At 39.0% G+C, this 19,228-nt stretch overlaps 1 protein-coding gene across 1 annotated transcript in view; it reads right to left on the bottom strand.

Moving 5' to 3' along the window:
- The window catches only part of CFAP69 (cilia and flagella associated protein 69), a 55,784-nt gene that overhangs the window by 36,201 nt on the left and 355 nt on the right, over positions 1-19,228 (bottom strand). Inside the window, exons 2-5 of the mRNA XM_016218892.2 lie at positions 7,683-7,742; positions 6,003-6,068; positions 3,274-3,383; positions 484-560 (exon numbers count right to left, since the gene is read on the bottom strand). Of these exons, the coding sequence (XP_016074378.1) occupies positions 484-560; positions 3,274-3,383; positions 6,003-6,068; positions 7,683-7,742 (313 nt within the window). The remainder of the gene's footprint in view (positions 1-483; positions 561-3,273; positions 3,384-6,002; positions 6,069-7,682; positions 7,743-19,228) is intronic.

Below are 19,228 nucleotides of genomic sequence, written 5' to 3'. Positions count from 1 at the left end.
TTCATATTCTGAATACAAAACACAGGAACCCTCATCTTTATGTATACTATGTTCAAGTTTTTAATGTTCCACCATTTTATGATTAGGTAATTTATTGAACAATCTTGATGATTCTAGCAATTATTAGAGTTCAAGGTTGAAAACATTTTGTGATTACTGAGAGGGACACATACTTCTAATTTACAAAAAAACAGTTAAATATTTTATGCAACTAAGCAACCTCAAGACAAATAAGTACACAGAAGTATCTGCCAGTCCTTGTATTTAAGGAACACAAAGTCTTGTTGGTATCATAAAATACCCGAGGGAAAAACAATACAAAAATTATCACCAAGCACACTATGATTAATCCCCAACAAGAAAACAAGAAAAGAGCCTAGATCTGGAGACGCACTCTTAGTGAAACTTCGTGAAAGACACCTTTCTTGTCATTCAGGCCTGTTCTATATTACAATTCTCTATCTTAAAAAAACCTTAACTTACCCAGAAGTGCGATTGACTTCGCAGTATCTTCAGCATATGTTATTTCATCCGATACTTTCTTTTTCAAAAATGGCAAGCTTCAATAAGAATAAAGAATGTACAAGTTATGTTTCATAAAGTCCTTAATTGAGGCATCATTTGTAAAGTAGGAAAAATTTCTTTTCTAAAGAATAAAATGAGAATAATATTCTATTCTTTAGCCCTGGGGAACTGACGACTATCAAAAACATTTTTATGTTTCTAGCTAACTGACCAAAAATAAATAAAATAAAATAAAAAAGGCTTATAAAAATGAACAGAGATGGACATAAGGCAAGGGTTAAGAAAGCCATCTTGCAATACTGCATAAATAAAAAACTTAAAAACTCTCTCTCTCCAAGGGAAAAATAAAAAGAGATTATAGGTGTACTTCCATCAAAATTAGGAAGACATTGGATAATCTAATATGAGTCACATGTCTAGGCTTACCTATAACTTAAAAGCTGTTTAAGGATTTTTTCTGAAGTTTTAAAAACTCTAGTTAGTAGATCAATGGGCTATTTGTTCTTAAAGGGCAGTGACCTTTTCCTTATTAACTGGATTAGTTACTGTCCACAAAATAACAGATACACTTTTTGAAACACTAAGAAATTAAAGTTAACAAATATTAATTATATTAGAATCACATTTCACAGTTACTATAACCAAAGTTATTCGAAAATAATTTATAAATCATGAAAGATAAGGCACTTGAACCTAGGTCATTAGTCTAAGCGTCAAAGTTCTTAAATACAAAATAAAAACTATTTTGGCATTTTGAAGCTCGTATACTATTCATTTAAAATATAATATATCCTATACATAGGACTTTTAATTAATGTTTTTCAAAAAAATTAACTAAATGGTTGAAAAACAGTATTTAGAAATATCACATGTGGAGATTTATATATATATATATACCATTGAAAGATATTCCAAGGAAAACTATGAAAAAGGCAATTTTATAAATGCCACAGAGGTTCGTTTCAAGTGTTTGTTAAAATTTTTCATTTGAAGCAAATAACTTAAATTCTAAAAACTAGTTCTACTTGTCCTCAAACTTTTTCCCGTGCTACCAAAGGGAACAACCTAAAGGATAAAGCATCAAAAGAGTTTTTCACCAAAAAGATTATGAAAAAAGATAAGCATTATAGTTCTGATGCCATGAGAAAAGCATACTACTTATGGGCCAAAACAGAAATGCTTTATTTTGTTTTCAATGTTTTTATCTCTCAAAAATGTCTTGAAAAGGGAATCAAGTGAGGGTAAGATGTGGAGAAATGCAAGACAAAAGCAGAAATTAGGAAAATAGAAAAAATGAAATAATACGGAGAATTATGAAATGTGAGGGAAAGTAAAGAGTGTAATTCAAAGGATCTGTCATATTGCTCAGTGAAACATTTAGTCACAGCTCTCCTAGAGAACCAGTTTTTGATGGAGCTCTGTGGGGGTACTGATGTTGAAAGTCATGCTTATGAACCTGGTGTTCTACGACTTGCACAGCCTCATTGTTTGAAAATGTTTTATATATACAATCTCACAGCAATATAATAATTTCCTATCTGTATATTAAAGTTCATGAAAGCACCAGAGTGATAATTTAGGTCTTTATTTTCCACGGTCTCTATGAAAAAGTAAGGCATTCAATAAACTATTTTTGACTATTTTGTTCCAATGGCCAAAAAATTAAATGTAATTACAAAATTTTAAATGTCATTTCTCCTAAATCTAAAAATGCGAGTTAAAACCTACTTCATATACAGTCTTACTAATATCATTATTTGCATATTAAAAGAAACAGTACTGTATTTGAAAAACTAAATTGGTAGAAAGGTTTCAAAGGTTAAATTGTCAGGAAGGTTGATTTCTACTTTAAGAAATTTCCTCACCCTGCCAGGCGTGGCTCAGTGGTTGAGCATCGACCTAGGATCCAGGAGATCGCGGTTCGATTCCTGGTCAGGGCACATGCCCGGGTTGTGGGCTCGATCCCCAGTCGGGGGTGTGCAGGAGGCAGCCGGTCAATGACTCTCATCATTGATGTTTCTATCTCTCTCTCCCTCTCCCTTCCTCTCTCTGAAATCAATAAAGATATATTTAAAAAAAAAAAAAAAAAAAAAAGAAAGAAATTTCCTGTACTATATTATATTGCAAACCAAAATCACATATTTTAATATGTATCCTGGTTAGCCACTATGTGGCAGCAAGGAAGCAGAAGATATTCCTAGTTCTCCCAAATGACTGGAGAAACAGTACAGAGGGTAGGGCAGACTAATTTGATAATTCTGACCTCTAATAAATATTAAAAAACATATACCAAAAATAACTGTTGACATTTTATTCTTCATTCAAATTTGGAAAATCAAAAAACATGAATCAGAACCTAATACATCTTTGAGAATCAAATTTTCTAAAGAGAGAAAGAAACTACACTGAAAATATCAAGCATTGTCCATAAATTGTCTCAAGGATTCTCTAAAGATATTACAACTTCTTGGTTTCAACTCATATTTATCATTACTGTGAGAGCAAGTTATTATAAAAAAAAACATTTTAATATACTTACAGTTTAACCTCCTGTGGCTAGCAACCTCAGACAACAATAAAATTGACTACCTTTGAAATACTAACTGCTGGAATTAGTGATCAAGTGAAGTTTTCTGAGTCCTGCCTCACTTTGCTACATCATAGTGCATAATATCTTTGTAATACAAAATAAAACATAATAAAATACTGCATGTGACTATAAAATAAACTTAAAGAAAAACAACTTACCCACATAATTTTATGATATTATATGCAGGTTCTATAAAACGAGGCTGGTTTTCAATTTTTCCTGCACACAGATTCAGAATTTTAAATATCTGTACTAAATCCCTTAGGGGCTTTAATATTTTTTAGTTAAGAAATAAAATTAAGATTAATTTTTTTTATTAACATTATTTTTTGTTGTTGTTCAAAATATTACAGATGTCCCTTTTTCTCCCCATTAACCCCTTCCACCTAGCCCCACCCTACTCCCCAGTCCCTCACCACACCATTGTCTGTGTCCTTGGGTTGTGCAATATGCATATACATTTCTTGGTTAATCTCTCTCCCTCTCCACCCCCCTCCTTCTCTCTGAGATTCCTCAGTCTGATCCATGTTTCTATGTCACTGAATCTATTCTGTTATTCTTCATAGCACTTGTGGCCAAGAAAATCTATAGAATTCCCATTTTGTTAAATGTGGTTGACACTATTTTAATTATACTAATTTGGAAGACTAAAGAGGAAAAGTTAGAAATATATATGTATATATATATTTAATATTTCTTTTTAAATGTTTTTATTGATTTTAGAGAGAAAGGGAGAGTGAGGGAGAGAGAGAAACATCAATCGGCTGCCCCCTCCCCCACGCCACCTTCAGGGGATGGAGCCCAAAACCCGGACAGGTGCCCTGACAGGGAATCGAACCAGTGACCTCTTGGTGCACTGGATGACACACAACCAACTGAGCCACACTGGCCAGGGAAGAACCATATTTTTTAAGGAATATTACTTAATTTTTGTCTCAGTAACCTATTACTCTAAATATTTTTTTCTCCTCTCATCATGATACCTTTAGAATTTGATTACCAACAACTACACTAGGGATTCAGTTGAAAATATTAACTTAATGGCTCAATCATATCCTTCATTTCCACCTACTCACATGAAACATTAACTGCTTCAGAATAAGAAACCCAAAGCTACCTTACTTTTCTGCATTACTTTATTAATATTATTCAGAGGCATTTTCTTGTATTTAAGGTTTAAAATGGTTGAGATTTTATTTAATTTAAAACTAGTATAAAAGCAAAATGCACCATCTGTAGATCGTCAGGTAAAAGCACCTTTTATTTCATCTATTTAAAAAACCCAACTGGAAAAAATAAAAAATAAAAACAAAACAAAACAAAAAACCCCAACTGGTACATAAACAAATTTCACAGATTTTGTTTTGCAGCTAAGGGAACATGGAAGCCGTGGCTTCAACTTCTTGGTTGATCCTTTAGCTTCTAGTCTCTTTCCAAGAGCATCTTAGGAAAAGATGGGAGAGCTGGCTATATTAGAAAGATAAACCTCTGTTAAATTCTTAGAGAAGTGACCAAGATACTTCTCTAACATACCTTTGCTTTAAGTTTTATGACCTCTAAAGCCAGCCCACTAAAGACTTTCAGAAATAGAGTCATTTGACACCAACTCTCTAACCTGAAGAGAAAAAATAATGATTAATACAGGAAAAGAAATCACTGGCCCCAGACTTTCTTGGCTACCAGTAATAGTGCTTCAGATCCACAAGCCCCCAGGGTAACTAATTTGACTCAACAAATCCATATAAAACAAGGCTAAAATAAGGTAAGGTAAGAAAAGAGTGATATAAAATTATAAGGCACAATTCCCTGTCTATGGAATTCTGAGTTCTGCAAATGTATGTTATCAGTCTATGGCAAGATGACCACAGAAAGTGAGTTTCCTGTGGCAATTTTATCACATTTTATAATAGCATACACAGGCAAAGATTAAAACAGCAGCAGCCACCCAAAAATAAACTGGTTCTTAAGCATGATAGTTTTAAGACACACACATTTCCACATATTCTGATCGAGGTGGTATATTTAGTGGGGATAACACATTAATGTTTTGCAGATTATCAAGCACCTGCATGTATATTATCTCATCTAGTTTTCCTAACAACCTCATGAGGTGCTGTTATGCCTATTTTATAAGGGTGGAGAAGTTGAGAAGTTTATTAACAGTACAAATACTCAAGTAAATTGGCAGAAACAAGACTGACTTGGCCCTCCTAACCATATCCACCATCTCTTTGAGTCTATAGAACTGACATTATCTGTACAGAGTTAACTGCATTGTCCTGTTTTCTTCAATTTTATATTTTCTTATAAACAAAAAATACTACTTTGTAAAACACACAAAATATTAGGTATTTTCTGTGGTAGATAGAATAATGGCCTGCTCAAAGATCTCAACATCCTAATCTGCAGAATTTATGAATGTTACCTTATGTGGCAAAGGGACTTTTCAGTGATTAAGTTAAAAATCTTGAGATGGTAAGTTATCCTAGATTATCCTGGTAGGTCCTCATAAGGGAAAGAGAGAGAGAGAGGCAGGAGAGTATCAGAGAAGGAAATGTGAGGACAGAAGCAGAGGTGAGAGTGATGATATTTTGAGGAAGGGGCTAGGAGCTGAGGAATGCAGGCCACTTCTAGAAGCTGGGAGAGGCAAGGAAACGGACTGTCCTCAAGAGCCTTCAACAGGAACTAGCCTTGCTAATACCTTTTGCTGGGTAAGGCAGATTTTGGACTTCTGACCTCCAGATGTATAAGATAAAGTATGTGTATTGTTTTAAGTCACTCTGTGGTAACTTATTACAGCAGCAATAGGAAATCGATTCATTTTCTAATAAAAATTCTCCCATTTCAGGATAAATGAAACAAATATACATCTATATATAAAGGATACAAATCCATTCTGATAATATTGTATCACTTTCTTCACAGATTTAAGTTGTATTTCTTCTAAGTCATCCTAAAACAAATGATCTGTTTTAGTTCTTTTGTGCTGTTAAAACTATTGAGATTTAAACATTTTTCATTACTATAAAAAGAAAGTAGACATTAAAATTATCAAGAAATTCTTAACTTACTGTATTATAATGTAAGGATTATAAAATGTTTCCTGAAACAGTGAAGGTAAAAATAAACTGCCATTTAAATTTGATTAGGAAATCTAAAATTAAAACTAAATTAATATACTAGCAGTAATTGTATCCAGACATAATATTAACTATCTGAAGCATGTTGAGCATTTTCCTATGCCATGCACCATTTAGGCACCATATATTCATATCAATCTTCAAAACAACCCTATTAGGAAGATACTATTATTATTCCTCTTTCCCAGAAATAAGAACCTCAAGCTGAAACACTAAGTAATTTGTCCAAAATCAGGCAGATAATAAGTGGTGGTGGTGTTGGGAGTCATATTTGGCAACCTGACTCCAGAAATTGTAATCTTAATCTCTAAAATATGCCCAGTGTACTGGTGCAAATCAAACAGCTTCAGCCTATTAAAACCAAACCAAACCAAACCCTATACAGTGATGTCTTTTCATGACTGCATCACTTTTTGTCCTTTTAATCTTTAAATTGTTTGTAAGAGGCTGTGGCATTTTCTATACTTTTTTTTTTACTTTATCCTTACTGACAACTAGTAGGAGCTATATGTAGTTTTCTTTTTAGAAAAATGTACATATATTCACAATTAAAAATAACTTTCACAACAAACATAGCCAGCAAAAGATAAATTCTTATGAGTCATTATTTTTGTGTTTTTGTCTTCTGTGTAAAAATGCAGAAGCTAAAAAATGTTAAAACAATGACTAAATTTTTGTGCCTACTAATCACGGGACATTGTTTTGTTTTGATAGGCTCTACTACATTCAACACATTTTCTGCTTACTAAAAGCATGCACTCTTAAAAATAAATAAATAAATAAAATAAATAAAATAAAATAAAATAAAATAAAATAAAATAAAATAAAATAAAAGCATGCACTCTTCATCTTGTAGTCATTTCAGAGTGTGTGTTGGCTTTTAGGCATTCAATCAATTCTTGGGTAACGTTAGGAGAGTGCGGTGTGTGAGCATACACGCATATGCATTTATCACCCTTTTCCCCAATGCTTGAACTCTCAATTTTGTGTATCTAAAATAATTTTATTTTCATTATATTTTACATAAGATTTCTCTCAAAATAAATTACCTATGAGTATTATGACTATATCTATATCCTGATTTCATATCAGAAAAACTTTAGTACATCATGATATACTTTTTCTGCCCTTGCTCCCATTGTACATGGTAACAAGCAAACACAGAAGCTAGTTGAGTCTTCCTCTACTCTTATGAATCCTTCTGTTTAAATCCACCATGGATTGGTTCATCCCATGAAACCAAATCTAGTATCCTCCTCCATCCTGCCTACCAAAATACATTCACACTAAATTTAAACAGTCCTTGAATATTTGAAGAGTTTTCAGGAGGAGAGAAATGAGACTTATGTTGGGGGAATACATGTTACCTTTCAGGGGAATCACAGTTTATAAGTGATCTAGCAGAGAAATTTTCCCTCAAAGCTTACTTTCTCAGTCTCTTCAAGGAGTTTGATGACACGATTTAGGTCCATAGGCTTTAAAGCACCCTAAAAAAACACACACAACCCTTAGTATTCTATATCATGAGAATCAAGAAATTACATCAAACACACTATTTTCATAGGATATTATTTATCCCTTGGCAACTTAAAAATATCTCATGACAAAGAGATAGTGAGGGGAGAGTGAAAAGCAGATGAGATCTTTTAGGGGTAAAAAGATTTTAGAATTAAAAAAAACAAACCTCTTGAATTCTAGCATTATCTTATAATCCTAATGTCTTTAAATTTGGCTAGTCCCAAAAGGCACAAGACAGCACCTGGAATAACAGCACTTCCGTGCTTTGGAAAATACAAGTACCTTCTTCATGCCTACTACAGTCCTCATGCGTACACATTACCCTGAGCTTACCTATGCAGACAGCACCAGACGAGCCTCTAACCGACAGGCAGGACATCGCCTTTCTGACCGCTCTCAGTTGGTGCCAGTGTTCTACTGTCACCCACATTGGAAAACAGGGACCTCCAAGTTCTACAGATTTTTCATCTTAAGTATTTCTGGAGCCCATTGCACCTTATTGATTTACTCAGTTCTCACCTCTCGCTCAACTGCTTTCCTGCTGCTCCCCCCGCCTCCACCCACTCTTGTACTTTTCAGCATCACCCTCTACCCCAGGGTAAGAATAATAAATCTCAAATCTGAATATAACCACCTAAATCACTCAGGGACTCCATTAATGCCCCTCACCCCCTCCTCTATTTTCATTTATGTTGCTACAATCCTGTTCCTCTCCGTGGTTAACCCCCACAAGTAAGTCCTTCGAGACACAGCTCAGGCGTCACCTCCCCAAGGGATGAAAACGGATGGAACAAATGTACCTCCTCTGTGCTCCCAGAGCACCCTAAGCACATATCCATTACAACCCCCATCAGTGTTGCTCTGAAATGGTTTACATGTTTATCTCCCACCAAGCCCTGTGTCAAAATTCACTCGAGAGCAAAGGCTTGCTTTCTGGCATCCCCAGCACCAAACACTGGGCCAACCGTATGAAGTTAATTGTGGGTAAGTGAGGAAGGAAACAAGAGATGCTATGCCCCAAAGTTTAAGTATTTATGATAATACACAAGTCCCCAAATTCTAAACACAGGTTTGGCTATATTTAACTCTGGGATCAATGTTTTGTTGCATGATATTTTCATTTTAATTCAAATGTTATATCAAAATTGCTTACTCCTCTTATATGAGTTAAGCTATCCCAGTCTTCTTTGTTTCCTTCCTCTTGTCAGTCCTTCTTTCACACTTACTTTTACTTTAAAATAACCCTTTGAAAAGATGATGTAATCATGACATAAAAAATATTCAAAAGGGAAAATACCCTACTTATTCCTACCATCTAAATACACCAATTTTTATTTTTATATATTATTTTCTGGTTTTACATATTATTTTCTGCTTTTATTTACATGTATAAATGCTTTAAATAATCTCACTTAGTGTTAACACCACTGTATTTTCTGACTTTTAAATCTATAATGTACACATCTCCATATTTTTACATGGTCATTATTCCTTTGCCTCTTAAGTCTAGAATTTCCTTTCCTTCACAATTACAAACTTGTATATTCTGACCTTAAAAAATGTCTTTCAGGAACAATTTTTAGTTAAGCACTCTAACTTTAAGTCTGCAGAATGAGTATTGGAATGAATTTATTTATTCAAAATGATTTTTACTTTAAAAATTAACAATAAAAAAATTTACTAAATACTTGTCTATACCTGATATTATGGTTACCATAAAAATTGTTACATTTTACTGTTCAATAGCTTGAAATATTAAATTTACTGTTACCAATAAATCTGTAAATAGAATTTTGCCTTTTATGAGTTGGGTGTTTAACAGTGCCATCTGCCACTACCTCAGTTGTCTTTTCCCTTTTCCTCCTGTGTTCTTAGAGAAACATATATAGTGAGTTTTTATTTTCTGATTTTCTGCAACATTGGTTTTGAGGATTTGTAAAGGATTTTAAAATACCTGCTTGTATTATCAGATCCCCAGCCCCCCACCCAATGAGCAGGTATAACCCTTACAAGAAACAGAGTAGTAAAGATTAAAGCATAGATTCCACTTGGACTTATCTTGTATTATTATACTTTATGTTACTCTGTTTTACTTGTTTTTAAGATTTCTTCTTCTCTCCTTCCCTTCCTCCCTATCCTTTGCCTCCTTCCACAAATATTTATAAGCAGCTTCTGTGTTTTAGAACCTGTGCCAGGTGTGGGAACACATTGCCCTGACCTCAAGTAGCTATCAGTCTGGCATGAAATGCAGGTAATATAGATAACATGCTATAAAACGCTCCACAAATGCTGAGAGGTATGCTCTGGAAGCACGCAGAAGAGATATAGAATGGCATGGGGTGGATCAGAGGCAATCTGGGACAACTTCTGGAGGCAGAGGTGAGAGTAAGTAGGATTTGTGAGACGGACTGAAGGTTTGAGAGATGGAGGCAGAGGGAGTAATGCGTGTGAAGGCCTGGAGGCAAGAGAAAAGATGGTATTTGAGTCATACAGTGTGTTGGAGAGGAGAATGCAGGGGATAGTGCTACAGATGCTGCTGCTGAGGTAAGTACAGGTCAAATCACAAATAAGGACAATGACAATAACAATGAGAGTTACAGCTAAAACTTATTAGATGTCTCTTTCCAGGTACAGTTATAACCACTTTATATGTATTTACTAATTAAATTCTATTAGTAAGGTAGGTACTATTATTAAGTCCATTTTACAAAAGGCATTCTATGCTATGAGAAGGATCTTCAAAAATAATCGAAAGGTTTGAGGGACTGGGTATATAAACAGAGAATGGCCAGACTATACATGACAATAGAACTATGGCCTAAACCTCAGCAGCAACCAACCTGGAGAGCCAAACCACAATTTCTGCAGCAGTTGGCTCAGAAAAGTCAGGATTTGGTCAATGATTCCCCTTTTTTTGCCCCCTCATTTGCCAGTCAGGACCCAGAAAAAGCCAAATATGCTTCCCAATTCAATCATACAGGATGCCCTGCTTCTAGCTAGCTCACCTTGTTTCCCCATGGCAACCACCTCCAACCAGAGCGCACCAGAAGCCTTCCCTTTTTTCACTATAAACCTTCCCTGCCTGCCTGGCAGTCTCTGCCAAATGCAAGTAACGCTGGCTGAAAATTCTTTCTAAGCACAAGCTCTGAATAAATAGCCTCTGTTTGTCCTCACGAGTGTGGTCTTTGTTCATTTCCACAGGTTTCAAACAGATAAATGGAACAATAAAAAGAGAATGTTATCTTGAGTGGACACTGAACTGGAAAGGTCTAGACTGGAGATAGGAAATCAGTCTGTAACTTCAGGTCTTGACTAAGGCAGGGGCAACTGGGACAGACAGACAACAGTGAGCAGAATGAAAAACATTAAGGAGGTACGATCAGCAGGAACTAATGAGTGATTTGACTTGGTGGGAACGAAAAGAAAAAGGTGAGAAAGCCTCCTGGGCTTCGGAAATTATATAAGGGGTGGCATCATTTGCTGACACAGGGAATGCTGGTCAAAGAGGCTGTGCTGAAGCTGGAGATGAGTTCAATTTGGGGCAGAGATTTCTAAACCACAGGGTAAAGTAATAATTGGAAGAGTTTGGGTAAATGAGATCACAGAAGCATACTGTAGAAGCAAAAGAGAACACACGTGTGTAAATATCAAAATAATTGCTGTTATTATAACATGCTTATGGAGAAATTGGTAAAAACATTTAACAAAACCTTTTAAGATCAAACAGTTAATAAACTGCTTGGAAGCAAATTAGACCTTCCCCTCAGGTTATAGGATGAACTTATTTTTCCACTTTCCCAAGGGACATTTCAAAGGGGAGAAATCTAATTCATTTGATACTTAGCTACAGAGAAAGGAACTAACATTTACTTATGGTCCTTTCATGTGCCTGGTCCTTTTATATCTTTAGTCCTCAAATCTACAACGTAAAGGTAGCATTATTATGTCTGTTGATGAAACTGGGGCCCTGAGACCTAACTTGAGGTCACATAGCTAGTAAGTGGGATTGCACGTCTGTCTGGTGCAAGAATGCTGTTTCTTTGCGTCGTAGTTTTCTGCCTGACTCCTCAACTGACCACAGAGGTTATTTCTACTAATTACTCCAAAACAGCGGTAGGCAATTTTAAAGACACAGTCCATGGAAACATTATAGTCAGTGGCGATATATGACATCAACCAGCAGATGTGGAGGTTCTTAGAGGTCTCTGAGGGAGAGCAAATTTGGGCACGGAAGCTCAGCCGATACCTATGTAACTGAACTAATCACAATTAAATATTTTTTTCTACAAATATTTATTGATGGCTTACACTGTGTCAGGCATTGTTCTGGGTGCTAAAGATACGGTATCAAATAAAACGCACAAAATCTGCTTTCATAAAAAGTTGATACGCAGTGAGGGCAGCAAAATCAATGTTACATAGTGTACTACAAAGGATGACACGGGGCAAAGGGAGAAATGCTAGGATGCTTGGCAGGCAATTCAGCAAAGTCTTGACGGAGGTAAGGGAACAAGCCATGAATATCAAGGCCAAAACCTGCAGGCAAAGGCCCTTAGGCAGACATACACCTGGCAGGCTGAGGAGAAGCCAGGTTAGTGTGGCTGGAACACAGAGGCTTTGTAAGCTACTCATGAGGACTTCAGTTTTTTACTCTGAGCTTAGAGTTCAGGGAATGAAGGACCCATAAATATTAAGATGTATTTCCTACACTTAAAGAACCCAAGATTCTAGTGGGAGAGAAATAACTTGGAAAATTAAACAGTAACCAACATAAAACAAGTGATAATTAGGTGAGAAATTGTGTGACTCAGACCTACGAATATATGCATTTGTGAGAAGCTCTTCAAGGCTGAAAATAAATGGGAAATGCTTCCGGTTGGGGGAGTACTTTATGTTGCAGAGGTAGGATCTGAAGGTAGGATTCTGGTAGGCAGATAGACATGAGCAGAGCAAGGATGATGGGCCAGGTACAGAAGGCCACCAGGGAGGAAAGCCTTGGGTGCCTAGCAAAGGACAATTGTAAGATGGGACCTTGCTCCCAGGGTGACCTTTCCTCCCCTAGCATATCTCTTGCAGTTTGGACCCCCTGACCTTTTTCTCCCTAGAGATAACATCTAGGCCTCAGTTGTATTTCAGCTCCAGGCCCAGAAAAGCAGCAAAACCAAACAAGCAAGCCACAGCCAAGGCTGACCTCAGGACCAGCTGCATTGAATAATGACCCCTTGGCCTGGCGCAGACCAATCAATCAGGGGAGACCACAACCCTGAAAGGACACACCTGGAAAGCTGCTGAATATTCTATTGAGATCTCCTCATGGGACCGCCCTAAAATCTCCACCCTTAAAACCCTTAGGACAGAGGACTCAGCAGTCTCTCTCCCAGGAGCACGCCTGTACCTTTCACTCCTCCTCCTCCCAGGCTAGTCACCTTTACCTTTCTCACTTCTAAGCTCCAATGACCCTTCCTTTGCCTCTATAACAACTTGTTTCCTAAGCCCATTTCTTCTGTGAATTTCTTCTTCTTCCTCTGTAATTTTCCAAACAAACGTTCTTATAGTTTGAGTCTTGGCTCTGAACTCCTTCTTAGCCAGAACTCAAGTACTGAGGTTGCTGAACCCCAGTCTTGTCTGACCTCACCGGTGTAACACCTGGTGTGGGTCTCACTGCTGCCAACAGGGTAAGGTTTAAATTCAGAAAAAAGAGAGGGAACTCATTCAATAAATATTAAATATCACTTCCTGTGTACCAGGTATTGTGCTGGGTGTTGCTGGTGAATATTGGAGGAAGTGGGGGAAATTACAAGAAAAAACAACAGACAACATTTTTGTTGTCATGAAGGTGGCACTAAGCAGAACATATGTTACAGATAAATCACAGATTATGCATTGGAAACCCTTAAAAACGGGACGGAGAAGTGGAGCTGAGGCACTTGATTCCTAACATGGCAAAGGCCTTTAATATCATTTAGTTCAGTGGTTCTGAAGCTAAACACCTGAGGGAGCTTTTTAAGAGTCCCAGGCTGCCCACTGGGGGTTATAGTGAGTAGATCTGGGGTAGGGCACATTTATGTACAGTACAATGTTTTTTAAAAGCTCCTTAGATGACTGTGATGGTCACTTGGGTTTGGGGAACACTTATCTAGTACAGGCCTATCTTATAGTAACAAGAAGAAAATTCTGTTGTCCTAAATTAACTATAGCAGGCAGAAGGGTAGGACAAAGAGACAGAGAGGTAAATCAGTTAACAACTGCAGGGCAGAACCAACAGAAAACTGCTTACATTCCTAAGCGTATGTTGAAACCTTGAATTAACTTCCAGGTGGCTATTTCCATGATTATCTAACGAGAACAGCCAGGCGCCACTGATCACCAGGAGCCTGGAAGCAGAAGCCTCTGCTTCTTGCTTACGTAGGAACTTTCCGGACTGTTGCCTCCAGCCAATCCAAAGGAACAAACACCTCTCCCTTACGACTATGCACTTATCCCAGAATAGCCCCACTTCACCCTCTCCCACTCCCTTTATCTACAGCCCATGTAAGTTTCAAAACAACTCACATCTTTCTTCCTCCTTGATATGTAAAAAAGCCCGTTAACACTAGGATGGCAGACAACTCGTCTTCTCCATCTAGCCCTGCTGCTGCTGGTTCAGACTTCATGCCCCATGACCTGATGCTTTTCTGGCCAGCATATGGCTCAATAAACCCTTTCTTTTGGAAAGGTTTTCAGCCATGAAAGTTTTAATAGAAAAGGGAACAGGCCTAAAGAGGTTAAGTGATTTGGTCAATGTAGTTATATTAGATGAGGTAAGCAATAAGGAGATACTGTTAAATCTTGAAAGAAGGGGAGGGGGGCAGGAGTGGACCCTGGCCAGTGTGGCTTGGTGGGTTGAGGTTTGTCCCGTGCACCTAAGGGTTGCCGGTTTGGTTCCTGGTCAGGGTGCATGCCCAGGTTGCAGGTAAGGTTAATGTTTCTCCCTCTCCATTCCTCTCTCTCAAATCAATAAAAACATTTTAAAAAAGAAAGAGGGGTGGGACTCAGAGAAAGGAGGATGATACAGTGATAAAGTGGTGTTTATGGAAAATAGACTGGGACCAGGAAAAGGAGCTAACCAAAGGGCTGCCTAGAAGGATGACACATCAATGTAGGACTGACTGAGGCACTGTGCTGACAAGGAAGGAGAGCAAGTAGTTCTTTTAAAGCCCCATTTGGTGCCCCTTGTTTTTTACCATATCATGTGACCTGCTCGTGGAGGGCTAGAATTTTATTTTATTGTTATTGTTTATTTTGTTTTATAATCTGAATACAGATGAAACTATCTCCTACAGCTTTCCAGGAGTTAGTTGTTGTGAACTCTGCAGCACTGTTCATATCATACTGCATTTATAATACACTAAGCACTGCTATTCAAAGTGGGAACTGGGGTCCTCTAATGGGTCACAATTGCATTGTTACCAGAAAGGAGACCTGGCTCGGAGTGGGTCTGCCTAGGGAGGGCCAGCCAGTGGTGTGTGGGTTCTTGACTTCCTGCAGGAAAGATTTCACAGTACAAGACCAGCTGATTGAGAGTATGTTTATTAAAGCTGGGGACAGTGAAACAAAGAAGGGCCTAGGATAGAAGCAGCAGCAGGAGGGGGGGGGGGGGGTGCGGGGGCACTGCTTTGGCTCTCTAAAAATGTTATAGGAAAGAAATGAGCCAGGACAGGACTGGTTTGGCTAACTGAGAAGTCAGAGAAAAGGGGGCCTTGGAGACAGGTTCGGGGGTTAGCCCAGATGAGCTGCTGCTGCCCATTGCTCCTCTGGTTGCAAGTCTCTTTGGATCCCTAGAGTTTAGGAGATGTATGCCTGTGGGGGAAGGAAAAGGAGCAGGCCTGGGAGGGAGAGTGATTGTTAGGTCCTTTGTTTTGGGGATTTTTAAAGGCTGGGAGTTTAGGGGCGGTCTCAATAGAATTTCATCAGCTTTCCCAGGTGTGCCCTTTCAGGGTCGTGGTCTCCACTGACTGGTCAGCACCAGGGCAGGGCGTCTTTAGTTATCTCCTGGTTTTGCTGCTTTTCTGGGCCTGGAGCTGAAATGGCCTATATGTTATCTCTAGGGAGGAAAGGTCAGGGAGTCTAAATGGCAGGATCAGCAATATGACAGGGGAGGAAAGGCCAGTATTGCCCATGCTAGGCACGTGGGGCTTTCCACCCTGATGACCTTCTATTTCTGGCTGTAAATTGCTCAGCCAGTTTGTTCGGCTATCTTAGTTTCTGAATTCCACTTGCCAGGGAATTTTCCTAGCTTCTTACTATCCTGCCTCAGCATTACCCGGAATCCTGTTAGAAAAGCAGAATCCAGAGCTCTACTCCAGATCTACAGAATCAGAATCTGCATTTTAATAAGATCCCCAGATGCTCCAAACGTACATTAAAATCTGAGAAGCACTGCTCTAAAGGGTTAGAGGAACAGCATTAAAATAAAAAAATAGATAAAGGTTAAACAACTGATTTTAAGCCCATGATGGAGCTGCCTTACTGAACTAAGGTAGAATCCACAGTCTCACTTTTAGCTGCCAGGACACACTGTCTCTCAAGCATAGGCAGAGGAGGAGGCTGCAAGTGTGGAATGATCTGAAAGGATTGAAAACATTTAGAGTTCCAAGAGTCTTCACTGGCTCGAGGCAGAGGTCTAAAAAGATCATTTTAATGATGGTAAAAAGCACTAGACCCCACTCTGAGTAACCCTCACTTAACTCATGGCCTTACGGTCCTCATTTGTAAAAGCAACCACAAACAACACCCAAGAGGGCTGAGTCGTCTTTTCTCCCAGCTCTAAGAAGTTTTTATTCTATTTCATTTCTTTCGGTAGATATTTTTTCTTTAGTACTTTATAAAATGTTAATACTCCTGAAGTAGTTATTGTTAAACAAGCAGACAGACAAACAAAAGAACCCTTTGAGGCTGAAAGCTTTTCTAAAAAAGATTTATTGAGCCATATACTAGACAAAAAAAGGACCAGGTCCTGGGGAATGAAGTCTAAACTACCAGCAGCAGCTGGTAGAAAAGACAAACATGTCCATCATCCTGGAATTGATGGGCGCTTTTAAACATTATGTTTTAGGGAAGAAAGGTATAAGTTGTTACGAAAGAATTTACATTGGCTGCAGATGGGGGGCGGGAAAGGTGAAGCAGGGGTGAGGGGGCAGTTCCACGACAGGTGCAGTCTGTAAGTAGGAAATTCGCACTACATTTGACAACAGTAACTGCAGTCTTTATTTCAGAGAGAGGAAGAGAGAGAGACACACATCAATGAGAGAGTCGTCATCGATCGGCTGCCTCATGCATGCCCCCAACCAGGGATTGAGCCCGCAACCCAGCAGGCACATGCCCCGACTGGAATCGAACCTCGATCCCCCCAGATTCTAGGCCAATGCTCAACCGCTGAGCCACACCTGGCCAGGCACCACAGTCTTGGAAGCTCATGCATATTCGGGATATGTTGAGTCTAGTAGTCAGCTAATACATGCCTGGAGGTCGATTCACAGCTCCAACATACATTCGGGAATGTGAGCAGTCTTTTGTTAGCTGGCCCACCATTGCTAACTGGTTAACTACTCCTGTCTTTCCCTCTCACTCTGCCAGCCTGATGTAATTTAATGTGGGGCATCTCAGAAATTTTCTCTTGTCATTTCTAACAAGGTAGGAACTTTAATTAATATGCATTGATTTCTTTTTGGAAGAGAATACTAGGCCCTGTAAGGAGAGGTAGTAATGAAAGAAATGGAAAAAGAAAAAAGGGAAGGAAGAAAGTACATACACTTACACCGGTGCACTTGTTTTGCTTTACTTGATACGTTGTGGACTATTTTGGCAATGGACTATTAAAAGTATTTCTTCTTTTTCCCCCCTTTCTTTTTAGCCCATGCTTGTCCGCCTCATATACCCTTGCCTACTGTCCCCTTTTACACCAAGTAAAGAAAGAATGAATGAGAACTGTAAGATATAAAGTTCACCTGCTTCCCAGTTTTGCCCAGGGCTTGAGAGAACAGCAGTAGTGTTGAGCTCCCTTGAAGCCTTGGGAGTGGAAGGCTGCTGCTCCTCTGCAGTTCTTCTTCCCCCAGCCCAGGCTGGAGCACTTCCACAAAACTGATTAGGTAAATTCCCCCTGTTCCTCATGCAAAAATGCTGTTGCTCTGCATGTTACTGTGTGTCTGACCATCCTCAGAGAGTTCAACCCTGTTCCCACAGTAGAAGAGGTCCCCAGTCAACTGGCCACTCCCAAGGAATTCTCCAAGGCTCCAGGATTTGGACGCAGGAGACAGGGTTCCTTACGCAGCCTGAGACTTGTAAGGTCTCAACAGTAATTCCCATAGTGGCCCCACGCCATTAGTGGGACGAGGCAGGGCAGGATTCCTCCATAGAATTCATGTTTTAGGGCTTGACCATGGGTCTCTGGGGAGGTCCAATGGAACAAACAACTTGAACTTTCTAAATACCCCCACTTACAACGGAGATCCAGGCCACCATTCGGAAGTGAAATTTCTCAACAGACCAGCTTGAGAGAATTAATTTTGCGTAACAAAAGTAAATTCAAAACCAAATACAAGCACAATGAAATAAATCAATTTTAAGATAAACTAACAAAATAGAAACAGACTCAGATACAGAGAACAGACTGACAGCGGTCAGAAGGGGGTGGGGTTGAGGGCTGGGTGAAAAAGGTGAAGGGATTAAGCAAATACAAACAAACAACAGTACTGCCATTACCAGAGAGGAAGGGGAGGGTGTTGAATAGGGTAAAGTGGGGATAGATGGTGATGGAAGGAGACTTGACCAGGGGTGGTGAACACACAGTACAACACACCGATGATGTGTTATAGAATTGTACACCTGAAACCTACATAATTTTATTAACCAGTGTCACCCCAATATATTCAGTAAAAATCAATAACATAAAAAGAGAAAAACAAAGAAAATCAATTCTATTCTCTGCCAACCCTCCCTGACCCACTTCATTATCAGCTTCAAATTTCATATAAAAACGATGCTTCATTTCTAATTTGAACAGCAGTTTCCTCCCCTCCAGGTGCAGGTTTCAGTAGCAGCAAATTTAAACACGGGAGAATTTCTACGCCTCTGCCAAGAGCTTCACTACACAAAAGGGATCCGCATACAAAAGCACAGTGCAAACAAAGTGGTCAAGGTCGCGTTTCCTCCAAGAATGTTCCCTTCCCCTAGGCCCCTCGGGGTCACACTTTTGTCGGCTGGGAGGCGGCCAAGCCTCGCCCGCTCGGTTGGGCTGGACGGTCGGGAGGACCACGTGGCCCAAGGCCCGGGGCAGGCTGGTGGACGACGGCGAACCCGCTCGCAGCCGCGCCGATCTCGGGGGGATCAGCTAACAGGTGCCTGGAGGTCGACGGGAACCTCAGATCCGCCGGCTCCCCTCGTTTCCACTTGGTCCCATTTCCGCCCTCGCCGCCCT

The sequence above is a fragment of the Miniopterus natalensis genome, chromosome 10, assembly GCF_054644295.1.
Source record: "Miniopterus natalensis isolate mMinNat1 chromosome 10, mMinNat1.hap1, whole genome shotgun sequence".
Lineage (NCBI taxonomy): Eukaryota > Metazoa > Chordata > Mammalia > Chiroptera > Miniopteridae > Miniopterus > Miniopterus natalensis.
Note: the sequence above shows the minus strand (reverse complement) of the source record. Positions and strands in the feature narration are given on the sequence as shown.